The 12,501-nt window shown below is 48.1% G+C and overlaps 1 protein-coding gene across 3 annotated transcripts in view; it reads left to right on the top strand.

Moving 5' to 3' along the window:
- The first annotated feature begins 2,020 nt into the window (after positions 1 to 2,020).
- Positions 2,021 to 12,501, top strand: part of si:ch211-200p22.4 (phosphatidylinositol-binding clathrin assembly protein) — a 31,549-nt gene continuing 21,068 nt past the window's right edge. For all 3 annotated transcript variants that reach the window (XM_035650754.2, XM_035650745.2, XM_035650735.2), the window contains exons 1-2: positions 2,021 to 4,052; positions 11,140 to 11,282. In XM_035650754.2, the coding sequence (XP_035506647.1) occupies positions 3,923 to 4,052; positions 11,140 to 11,282 (273 nt within the window). In that variant the 5' untranslated portion in view covers positions 2,021 to 3,922. The remainder of the gene's footprint in view (positions 4,053 to 11,139; positions 11,283 to 12,501) is intronic.

Raw genomic sequence — 12,501 nt, 5'->3', positions numbered from 1 at the left:
AGTGTGGGTGTGATGTCACGGTCTGTATGTTCACCTCATATTCACCTCGTTCTCCTCCTGGCACCGCCGCTGCCGCCTTCGAGTACACGGCAGGACAGGACATGGAGGCTCGGCCGCCCCTGAAGGCATCACTGCCTGTCTGTGCTGCATCAGTTCTTCATGTGCGTCCCATGATTCCATAACATAATTTCATACATCTCAAGGTCCTGACATGAAGGCTGCTGCTGAGAGCGATCATCCGCTGCGTTAATATATAACCAATCACAGTGATGTTGGTCGCAGCTGTTATGTCATATGAAAAATGATTATCATTTTGTATTTTCCTATAGAGGATATGTAAAACCAGGGGCATCTTCGGTGGTCGCTGCAGCAATGCTACACACCTCCATCTACTGAGGCTGCACACACACACACACACACACTCACACACTCACTTCATGACAGTTCACGGTGTCAACCATCAGATGTTTTGAGACTTGTCTCGTCTGTCTGGGAGGAGGTGGAGGCGTGAGGCGAGGGGAGGTCATCAGAGGTCAGGTTCTGTAGGAATTCACCTCACACACACACACACACACACCATGTCCTGACACCAGTCAGTCACACTTGACGCAGGCTGTTGCGTCACGAGAGACCCACTCACGTGCACGCGCCTGTGTCGCTATGACGAGCAGGACAACTGGCATCTCATTACATCTCATTACGTCACAGTATCATGTAAAGACGTGACGCAGGCGGCCGCCGCCAGACATGTGATCCATCTATTCAGCTGCTCCCAGTGGTTTTTCCAGCACACCGTGTTGCACAGTCTGGAGTCAAAGCAGGACACGCAGTGTCTGATGAATACATTAACACGACCTTACATAAAAACACGCATCTCATAAAGAAAAGTCTTCGTGAGGAAGCGGCGCAGAGACTCAAGTCGCCGCGTCGTCGCGCTGCGGCAGAAGCGCACGAGTGACGCACAGAGAAGCGACATTTGATCCGCTCGTTTCGTGGATTCCGCGACAGTTTAAAACCGAGAGACCTCAAACGCCCCACTGGCCGCTCCGCTCTCAGCCAATGGGCCGCGGAGGCGTTCATGGTCCGTCGGAAAATAGAGCGATGAATCTGAAGAAGTCATAAAAAGGGTCGATTTTTCTCTAAACGTTTTGCTGAAATGTAGCAAAGATTCTTCAACAGACTGATTGTAAAATGATATTTCTATTGTAAGTATACATTTTTCATCCATTTTAATATTGCTGAACAGCTATGCTTTGGTATTTGGTCAATTGTAGATTTGACTTTTATGATAAGATATTTATAATTTTGTCATTTACATATTATCGTATGTTGCCTTATGTTTCCCCCTTGTGCAGTAACAAAGTTGGAATTTGTTTTTGTGCAATTATCCAATATTTTAATGTAATTCTACAAACCATGTGAGTGTTACTAGCAGATCATATCTGTATATGTGATAGTTGTATAATAGATGCAGGGCTTTTAGATCAATTTATATATTAAATTATAGAACCCTAAAAGTATATACGTGTTAATGATACCTGTAACACCTCTTGATATTGCTGTACACCCATTCTTTAATATTTGGTCATTTATAGCTTTGACTTTTATGATATGGTAGTTAACACATCACTCACATTTTAATATTTTTGGCATTTACATATTATCTTATTTGCCTTGTGTTCCCACCTGGTACAGTAGCAAAGTTGAAATTTGTTTTTGTGCTTTAATCCAATATTTTAGTGTAATTCTACAAACTCATATCTGTGTATGATAGTTGTATAATACTATAGGTTTTATTACTCACTCTTTAGGGATCAGCTTTCTTTTCTCTCATTTTAGATCTACCATAGGTTCTTTTAGCTGGTAAAACATAGTTATGATTTTAAATCAAATCAATTTGAGTGACCATATGTTTTCATCGTTCTATTCCGAGCCTGCCGGAGGCACCGTGAACGCAGCGCGGTTGTGGGATCAGCTGATTTTTTCACGCTGCCATTTTGTCCGGTAGACTCGAGCGAGCAGCCGCGAGTCAGACTCCGACTGCCCGCCGAGAGGAACCGAGAGGAACCGAGTCAGACTCCGACTGTCCGCCGAGAGGGACCGAGAGGAACCGAGTCAGACTCCGACTGTTCGCCGAGAGGAACCGAGTCAGACTCCGACTGCCCGCCGAGAGGGACCGAGAGGAACCGAGTCAGACTACGACTGTCCGCCGAGAGGAACCGAGTCAGACTCCGACTGCCCGCCGATAGGAACCGAGTCAGAATCCGACTGTCCGCCGAGAGGGACCGAGAGGAACCGAGTCAGACTCCGACTGTCCGCCGAGAGGGACCGAGAGGAACCGAGTCAGAATCCGACTGTCCGCCGAGAGGAACCGAGTCAGACTCCGACTGTCCGCCGAGAGGGACCGAGAGGAACCGAGTCAGACTCCGACTGTCCGCCGAGAGGAACCGAGAGGAACCGAGTCAGACTCCGACTGTCCGCCGAGAGGAACCGAGTCAGACTCCGACTGCCCGCCGATAGGAACCGAGTCAGACTCCGACTGTCCGCCGAGAGGGACCGAGAGGAACCGAGTCAGGCTCCGACTGTCCGCCGAGAGGAACCGAGTCAGACTCCGACTGTCCGCCGAGAGGGACCGAGAGGAACCGAGTCAGAATCCGACTGTCCGCCGAGAGGAACCGAGTCAGACTCCGACTGTCCGCCGAGAGGAACCGAGTCAGACTCCGACTGTCCGCCGAGAGGAACCGAGTCAGACTCCGACTGTCCGCCGAGAGGGACCGAGAGGAACCGAGTCAGAATCCGACTGTCCGCCGAGAGGAACCGAGTCAGACTCCGACTGTCCGCCGAGAGGAACCGAGTCAGACTCCGACTGTCCGCCGAGAGGAACCGAGTCAGACTCCGATTGTCCGCCGAGAGGGACCGAGAGGAACCGAGTCAGACTCCGACTGTCCGCCGAGAGGGACCGAGAGGAACCGAGTCAGACTCCGATTGTCCGCCGAGAGGAACCGAGTCAGACTCCAACTGTCCGCCGAGAGGAACCGCTGGTCCGAGAGATCTGCAGACGAGCCGCCGAAGAAGCGACAGAAAATCGGGGCAGAAATTCAACAACAACCAGCCGGTAACGAGGAGTCCGCCGCCGACTGAAACCGGGGACCGTGAGGAGAGAACCACCGAGCTGCCTTTCATCGACCTGTCCGCCGCCGGGCTCTCGCTGCTCGGTCACCACAGCCAAGCTGCCTTCGTTAGCTTCTGCCCCTTTAGCTACAAGCTAACCCTCCCGGCTGTCAGTGTCCCGCTGCCCGGTGCGAGCTCCGGACGATGCGCCGCTCGGCCCCGACTGACGGAGGTTTAACTCTCAGCTCGCCGAGCGACCTGTGTTAGCTTCAGTTAGCCCCGAAGCTAACAAGTTGACGTGGAGGAAGGAAGTCGATTCTTTACTTTCTCTCCTCCCTTTTTTGGGGATTGCTTGTCGGAAGCTGTGCTTTCACACGGATTATCAATAATAATCCCATTCATATAATAATAATTCATATCTCTATACTTGTGGGGACTTTTCGCAGCCAGTCGGTGAACTATGGTTGTTTGTCGGAGGGTCGTTGACAGCGGAACAACTCTCTCCTGGCTGCAGCGCCGCGACGGAAACGTTAGCTAACACACACTGTCACACACCTTCGTCCGCCGGACAGTTGCCGAACAGAACAAGTTGCCGAACAAAGTCAACTGCGAAGGAAAAGTTGCTCAATCAGCTGTTGATCGCGGGCTGTTGTTTTAGAAGCTGCAGCTTCTTCCTGTTCTTCTGTCTGACGTCACCGCTGCTGCTCCACACCTGGACCCCACCTGACACCTCCGCGTGTGTGTGGTGACTATATATCATAGGTATTATTGAATTAATAATACTAATAACAATATTACGAATCAAGTAGAGATGTCAGGCCAGTCGATCACGGATCGCATCGCCGCGGCGCAGCACAGTATGACCGGCTCGGCCATCAGCAAGGCGGTGTGCAAGGCCACCACCCACGAAGTGAGCGGGCCCAAGAAGAAGCACCTGGACTGTGAGTACCCCCCGTGTGTGAGTGTGTGTGTGTGTGAGTGTGTGAGTGTGTGTGTGTGAGTGTGTGTGTGTGTGTGTGTGAGTGTGTGTGTGTGTGTGTGTGAGTGTGTGTGTGTGTGAGAGAGAGAGTGGGTAAGTGAGTGAGTGAATGTGTGTGTGTGTGTGTGTGTGTGTGAGTGTGTGTGTGTGTGTGTGAGAGAGAGTGGGTAAGTGAGTGAGTGAATGTGTGTGTGTGTGAGTGTGTGTGTGTGTGTGTGTGTGAGTGTGTGAGTGTGTGTGTGTGAGTGTGTGTGTGTGTGAGTGTGTGTGTGTGTGTGTGTGTGTGTGAGTGTGTGTGTGTGTGTGAGAGAGAGTGGGTAAGTGAGTGAGTGAATGTGTGTGTGTGTGTGTGTGTGTGTGTGTGTGTGTGTGTGTGTGTGTGTGTGAGAGAGAGAGTGGGTAAGTGAGTGAGTGAATGTGTGTGTGTGTGAGTGTGAGTGTGTGTGTGTGTGTGTGTGTGTGTGTGTGTGTGTGTGTGTGAGTGTGTGAGTGTGTGAGAGAGAGTGGGTAAGTGAGAGACTGAGTAAGTGAGAGACTGAGTGTGTGTGTGTGTGTGTGTTTGAGAGTGTGTGTATGTGAGTGTGTGTGTGTGTGAGAGAGAGAGTGGGTAAGTGAGTGAATGTGTGTGTGTGTGTGTGTGTGTGTGTGTGTGTGTGTGTGTGTGTGTGTGTGTGTGTGTGTGTGTGTGTGTGTGTGTGTGTGTGTGTGTGTGTGTGTGTGTGAGTGGGTGAGAGACAGAGTGTGTGTGTGTGTGTGTGTGTGTGCGTGTGTGAGAGTGGGTGAGAGACTGTGTGTGAGTGTGTGAGTGTGTGAGTGAGTGAGTGAGTGAGTGAGTGTGTGTTGTGCTGACTGCCACACATTCCTTCACACTACCTGTGTGTGTACAAGTTATATTTTGTACATACATATTGTTTTTTGAATGAATTCCTGTAAATTTCTCTCTATTTTGCTATTTCTCCAATATTCTGTCGGCTGTGCTGCTGTAACAACCACATGTCCCCATTGTGGGACGAATAAAGGAATATCTTATCTCATATCATCTCTAGTTATTGATACTCAGTTTCTTTTCATCCAGACTAAGATAGTTGCCCCAAGAGCTGCAACACTTAATTGATTCCCATTGATTTGGGAAAAAAGGTCATAATTCTCTGATTTCAGCTTCTTACATGTGAAAGTGGTCTACTTTCTTTGCTCCTCTGTGACAGTGAACTGAAGATCTTTGCTGTGAACAGAACAAAATATAATTTTACACGTTTTGAGAAACACAATCAACATTTTATGAACCAAACAACTAATCTATTAATCATAGAATAACTGACAGATTAATGGCTTATGAAAATAATCGTTAGTTGCAGCTCTAATTGCATAATTCTTCTTATTCTTCTTCATTAATCTGTTGTAGGGCTGCAATTTAGGATTCTTGTCATTATCGATTAATCTTTGATTAATCACAGAGGAGCAAAGAAACCAGAAAATATTCACATTTAAGAAGCTGAAATCAGAGAATTTTGACTTCCCCCCATGAAAGACTACTTGAACTGATTAATCCACTATCAAAATAGTTGGGGATTAATTTAGTAATCGATTACTAATGGATTAACTGTTGCAGCTCCACCCTGAAGTTGCTCCTAGTATTTATTTTTTTCATTATTGATTTATCTGTTATATACTTTAGCAACATGTCTGTCACAATGGAGAAGTTTGGAAACATTGTTTCCGTGTTAAAATGTCCGGGGCCACATTGTAGTGTGGGCGGGTGCAAGTGGAGACGATGACGCCTAGATCAGCCTCCTGATTGGTCGTTATCAGTGAAGACGCACACAAGTTCCACTTCGTCAAGAAGAAAAGATGCCGGCTCTGACTTTTCACCATTGTTGCTTCATGTTTCGTAGAATTTCCCGTAACTAAGCAACTAACTGCGTAGGAGACAGCCTACTTCCTGGTTACACCGGTACGCACACGCTCCGTGTACGTGAACGGTCACGTGATGTATACGCTTTCAGGTGTGTTAGTGTGGATGGAGACCAGAAAGACGAAGGTAGAATCTCACAGATGGTGTTTGAGAACAAGCACACGCATCATATTTTCTCATGAGCCAGCTCCGGTCGGTGGCCTTCATCTTTTTCCTTCGTGGGGACATTTGTCACGCGGCACCTGCAGGCGGAGAACAGAGTGTATTCAGCAGATATTCCTCTCGTTAGATTTGTCTTTTCACACTTTGATTTGGTCACAAGTTACACCGACTCACGTTGAAGGAGTCAGAAATAACGCGATGACGTTTATTAGCAGCAGGATTGAGTCACCGAGGCGAACGTGCGGCTCACCGCTGCTGCTCCTGGTCGACATACGACCGGGACTGAATGTGCTGAACCTCCGTTTTCTGGAAGTGGCTCTGACGGCACGAGACGCAGATGTTTGATGGATGCTCCGGTTCGGCTGGCTCGCACCCGTCAACTCCTCCTCCTCCTCCTCTTCCTCTTCCTCCTCCTCCTCTTCCTCCTCTTCTTCTTCCTTCTCTTCTTCCTCCTCCTCCTCCTCTTCTTCTTACTCCTCTTCCTCCTTTTCCTCTTCTTCCTCTTCCTCTTCTTCTTCTTCCTCCTCCTCCTCCTCCTCCTCCTCCTCTTCTTCCTACTCCTCTTCCTCCTTTTCCTCTTCTTCCTCTTCCTCCCTTTCCTCCTCCTCCTCCTCCTCTTCTTCCTCCTCCTCCTCCTCTTCTTCCTCCTCTTCCTCTTCCTCCTCTTCTTCCTCCTCCGCCTCTTCCTCCTCCTCTTCCTCCTCCGCCTCTTCCTCCTCCTCCTCTTCTTCTTCCTCTTCCTCCTCCTCCTCTTCTTCTTCTTCCTCCTCCTCCTCTTCTTCTTCCTCCTCCTCCTCCTCTTCTTCTTCCTCCTCCTCCTCCTCTTCTTCTTCTTCCTCCTCCTCCTCCTCTTCTTCTTCCTCCTCCTCCTCCTCTTCTTCTTCTTCTTCCTCCTCCTCCTCCTCTTCCTCTTCCTCCTCCTCTTCTTCTTCCTCCTCTTCCTCTTCCTCCTCCTCCTCTTCCTCTTCCTCTTGTTCCTCCTCCTCCTCTTCCTCTTCCTCCTCCTCCTCCTCCTCATCCTCTTCTTCCTCCTCCTCCTCTTCTTCCTCTTGTTCCTCTTCCTCCTCCTCTTCTTCCTCCTCCTCCTCCTCTTCTTCCTCCTCCTCCTCCTCCTCTTCTTCCTCTTGTTCCTCCTCCTCCTCTTCTTCCTCCTCCTCTTCCTCCTCCTCCTCCTCCTCCTTCTCCTCCTCCTCTTCTTCCTCCTCCTCCTCCTCTTCTTCCTCCTCCTCCTCCTCTTCTTCCTCTTGTTCCTCCTCCTCCTCTTCTTCCTCCTCCTCTTCCTCCTCTTCTTCCTCCTCCTCTTCCTCCTCCTCTTCTTCCTCCTCCTCCTCCTCTTCCTCCTCCTCCTCCTCCTCCTCCTCCTCCTTCTCCTCCTCCTCTTCTTCCTCCTCCTCCTCGGCTGCTGACGCTCAACTAAAGTCGTGTATTGTCTCCGCTCCACTGTGAACTTGGCCTCTGAGCCGATGCGCCGCGTCGGGCTTAATCATTGTGGGGTTATTGATTTCTGTTTTGTGAGAGAGCAAGGACCTTGGTGCTGGAGGCGCTGGCGGTCAGTGACCGTCCTGTTGTCCGTCTGTAAGGTCCAGGGTCGTCAGACGGTCAAGGTTGTCCTGTTGTCCGTCAGGCTATTGATTAGCGGTCTGTCGTGTTTATGGATAATTCTCAGTGTAGCTGTAACTAGCAGGTGAATCAAACTGTCGACTCGCCTTGATAGACCTGCTCGTCGTGCGTGTGTATACATTTTTTATGTTATGTGGGGTGTGTTTGTTGGAATGCACTTAAGTGCCATGTGTGTGTATTGGTGTGTGTGTGTGTGACTGACACGAGTGGGTTTTTTCACAGAAAAGTGTTCACGAACGATTCACAGTGAAGTTCTGAGAATTAGCTATAAGAAAAAAATCTGTTTAAAGCTCCAGTGTGTAACATTTAGAATAACTTATTCACAGAAATTAAATATATTATCCATAACTCTGTTCATATGAGTTAAATATAGTCACATGAGGTGGACCCGACCTCCGTGTGAGTCTCATGTTTCTACGTCGTGTTGAATACTTTTGTTGAACTAAACGCTCCAGAATACGTCACGTTCATGTTGAATTTTCAGACGCTGACGAAAACAGGAAATGGAATCAGCGGTGCGCCGCCATAAAGTGTCCCCTGTCGGTCGCTCAGTTGGTTGCGATTTTTGCAACTTTACCACCAGATGGCGCCAGAAAAGTACAAAAGTTACACACTGGGGCTTTAAGGATACAAATAGTTTTATTTCCTGCTATTTGTGTGGCATTGATTCCTGACAGACGAGCTGCAGGGTGCAGCTGCTTAGTGACGTGTGTGTGTGTGTTGAGTGATTGTAGGTGAGTCTCCAGCCCCTCCCTGGCTGCAGAGCAGAGATAGGCCCAGTTGAGTCAATGAGGCGGGAACGAGGCTCAGTGTGTGTGTGTGTGTGTGTGTGTGTGTGTGTGTGTGTGTGTGTGTGTGTGTGTGTGTGTGTGTGTGTGTGTGTGTGTGTGTGTGTGTGTGTGTGTGTGTGTGTGTGTGTGTGTGTGTGTGTGTGTGTGTGTGTGTGTGTGTGTGTGTGTGTGACTGCAGTCGGAGCAGATCTTTCTCTGTGACTGAAGCCGAGGAGACACCGACTCTTATTTAACCTCAGGGGAAGAATTAAAGCTCCAGTCTATTAATAGATCCACTTGCAGTGACAGTCCTTCTCCTCGTCATCACCTCGTTCCTCCTGCTCTGATCTTTTCTCTCTCTCTTCCTGTGTTAAGTGTGTCCACCTCAGACAGTGACCACAGATCCCGTCCAGACGCCGGCGTTCTGTTTCCGGCTTGTTTCGTATTTTAACGTGATCACAGCTTCGTGGTTTCTCCTTGGTTTGGAGGTGATTATCGAAATAGTTGCAGATTATTATTATTATTATTGTGTCTCTCGTCTCGTGTCGTAGTGAAGTGTGAAACCGTAATGTGGATTTGTTAATCTGTTACATCGGTTTACCGTTAATATCTATTTCTTTCATATAAATGAATGAATGAATGTGCGTTGGTTTTACATTTTATGTGAAAAATAAATAAATGTTTATTTTCTTAATTCGAATTCTATATTTTTGGTTGTATTTGTGTTTTCTTTTCCGTTTTTTTCCATATGGTTATTTATAATAAAGTTTATGGTTAAAACTAAAAATATCATGCCTCAAATACATTTCTTCGTCTTTGCTCTGACTGCATCTCATGAGGTGTGAACGCACCACGAGGCCAGAATAACACAGTGCTGACATTTTGTTTGAGGGTCATAAATGGAGCCAGGATATTTCAGGAGTCAAATTACTTGAAGTCATCTGATCTATGACGTATGAGTCTGTGACGCTGTTCTTCATGGTGTAAAAGCTTTGTTCACTTTGTCCACACATCAAAACCAGACCGACATGTTCATATCGCAAATTAGCAGACTTACAAATCCTCACAGAGGAATCAGACGGGAGGAAAGAAAGAGACAAGGAGGAAGAGGAGGAGGGTGGACGGGGAATCCTCTTTTCAGGAAAACCAATCTGTCAGTCGTGAACGGAGACAGATTACTGAATCCTGCTGATACTGAGGAGTGTTAATCTTTAACAGATGGTCGTGACTCAGTACTGAGCAGGTTCTGGGTGAAGGTCGGTCCAGTCTGCTGTTGTTCTATAGTTCTGTTGTTATTAAACCTTGATAATCTCTCTTCCCTGTGGAGCGACTGCAACTGCACATGGCCCAGTGCTTAGAAACATCGTACTGATACTCGCCAATCAGTCTCTCTTGTATATATATATATATATATATATATATATATATATATATATATATATATATATATATATATATGTGTGTATATATATATCTCTCACTCAGTCTGTACCTCAGATACACACACACGCCCCCTGGTACCAGGAAGTGTCTCTGGTCCATTGTGGTTCAGTCGGAGGTCGCGGAGGTCAACTGACGACCAGTGACAATGGAGCTCAGATCAGACGGAACACAGACGGTCACTGTTGTCGTGGGGATGACATCATATTTACTCTGTGTGTGTGTGTGTCAGTGTGTGTCAGTGTGTGTGTGTGTGTGTGTTTGTGTGTCAGAGTCTTGTAGTTGAGGGGTTGTTGGACAGAAACATTTGTATTTTTCCATCTGTGGTCAAAATAACTGCGGAGGGGGAAAAAACAAGCTGTTTCTGCTGAAGACGCCTTGTGGAAAGAGGAGATGTGAAGAGAGGAGGAGGAGGAGAGTGCATTCCTGCAAATTGTCTGAATGAAGAGACTCATGTCTCATTATCTCATCTCTCACTCCTTCATCACTCCTCTCCTCCTCCGTCTCTCTCTCTGTTCTCCATCCTCTGGTGTGTGTGTGTGTGTGTGTGTGTGTGTGTGTGTGTGTGCAGCTGAAACCAGAATCAATCTGAATGAAAGAGGTAATAAAGGCGAGGGAAGGTGTTAGTGTCTGGTCAGATCGTATCAGAAGATAAAACTCAGTCGTAGTAAATCAAAGGTGTGTTTTCCAGTGAATTGATTAAACGTTGAAGATCTGAGGTGTTAGTGTTTCCTCTGATAGAGAGATATGTTTGTTTGATTAGATTTCCTGGACTTTAGCGTCACTCAGCAAGCGGCTGTTATGGATTTTAGTGGTGAAGGATTCTATTAATAATTATACACAGCTTTGGAATATTGATTTAGTCATTGATCACCATGGTAATGGTGGAAGTATTCAGGCTCAGTGACCTTTACACTTCTCTTCACATCGGAAGTCAGCTGAAGTGTGTGTGTGTGTGTGTGTGTGTGTGTGTGTGTGTGTGTGTGTGTGTGTGTGTGTGTGTGTGTGTGTGTGTGTGTGTGTGTGTGTGTGTGTGTGTGTGTGTGTGTGTGTGTGTGTGTGTGTGTGTGTGTGTGTGTGTGTGTGTGTGTGTTGTGTGTGTGTTTCACTTCCTCACCGCTGCTCTGTTTCACTTCCTGCTCCAGATCTGATCCACTGCACCAATGAGATGAACGTGAACATTCCGCAGCTCGCGGACACGCTGTTCGAGCGCACGGCCAACTCCAGCTGGGTGGTGGTGTTCAAGGCCCTGATCACCACCCACCACCTCATGATGTACGGCAACGAGGTAGGAGACAACATACTCTACATACAATTCTGAAATGTGAAATTCATTTAGTCAAAGCCGTTGGGAATCGTTGACGAAGGAGGAAGGTGTGAGATGTAGGAGCAGAGGATGAGGAGGTGGGGAAGGAAGATGGAAAGATGAAGGAAGGAAATTAGGGAATAAAGATGCGATGAACTTTCGGAGCGTGGGCGACTGCAGCTCTGTTGCTAGGCGACAGGCGTTAAAGGCCGGAACGCGCTGGAGGCGGCCAATGGGAAATCAGACTGCCTCATTCTGGATCCGCCTCCCGTCGGCCTGCATAGACCACGCCCTCCTGAGGGGGGCGGTCCCTGAGTTGGATCACAGGGAAAATTACGTGAGCTGCGTTTCCCTGATACTTGACTCTGATTGGTTTGTAGGCGTCGGACGTGTGTTGTCAGTTTGGCGGGAAGACTTGCTTTGGTTTCCGGTTCTTTTTCTTTTTCTATGAGACTGTACAGGATGTAAATCAGATCAAATGTGAACAATGGAACAAAGACACTCAGGTGTAAGTCTGGTTCTGCCTGATGAATGTGAGCGCCTCCTCCTCGTCTGGTCTTTGTCTCGCTTGTTGTCGTTTGTCAGCGTGAGCTTCTGCTTCCAAGTGTTTCCAACAACAACCAGCAGGAAACTGCACACAATGGCCCGCCGCTCCACTCCCCGACCGCTGGGCCTCTGACCCTCCAGGACCTGGAGGTGAAGAGAGAGAGAGAGAGTAAAGGGGGCGGGGCTATTTGTTCACAGATGTAGAAATCAGGTCATGTGGAATTTCAAAGTTACGGCAAAATGGATTTTTGAAAGGTTAACAGCATTTTTCTGTACAGAACAATACTTCCCATCATGCTGTCTTCTCCAGGACAGGGCCGCTGTGTCAGTGGGAGAATATATCAGTCCGATCGATTTCACCTCAGCGCATCAGGAGTCGGGTTAGAGAGACGAGAGTCAGACTGAGTGTAGGAAAAGGACGGAGAGAGAGAGAAAGACGATGGGGGGAGTGGAGGGAGAGGGAGGGAGAGTCATTAAGGACATGGGAGGAGACGATGGTCTGGCGAGGACACTGGTGAAAGTGCTGACGGCAGCAGGACACGCTGCTTTTCTTTTTTCTGTGTGTGTGTGTGTGTGTGTGTGAGATAGCAAGTGATGGGGAGGAAGTACTGCAAGGTGTGTGCGTGCGTGCGTGCGTGCGTGCGTGCGTGCGTGC

This window comes from Scophthalmus maximus, chromosome 12, assembly GCF_022379125.1.
Source record: "Scophthalmus maximus strain ysfricsl-2021 chromosome 12, ASM2237912v1, whole genome shotgun sequence".
NCBI lineage: Eukaryota > Metazoa > Chordata > Actinopteri > Pleuronectiformes > Scophthalmidae > Scophthalmus > Scophthalmus maximus.
This window is presented reverse-complemented; position numbering and strand designations above follow the sequence as displayed.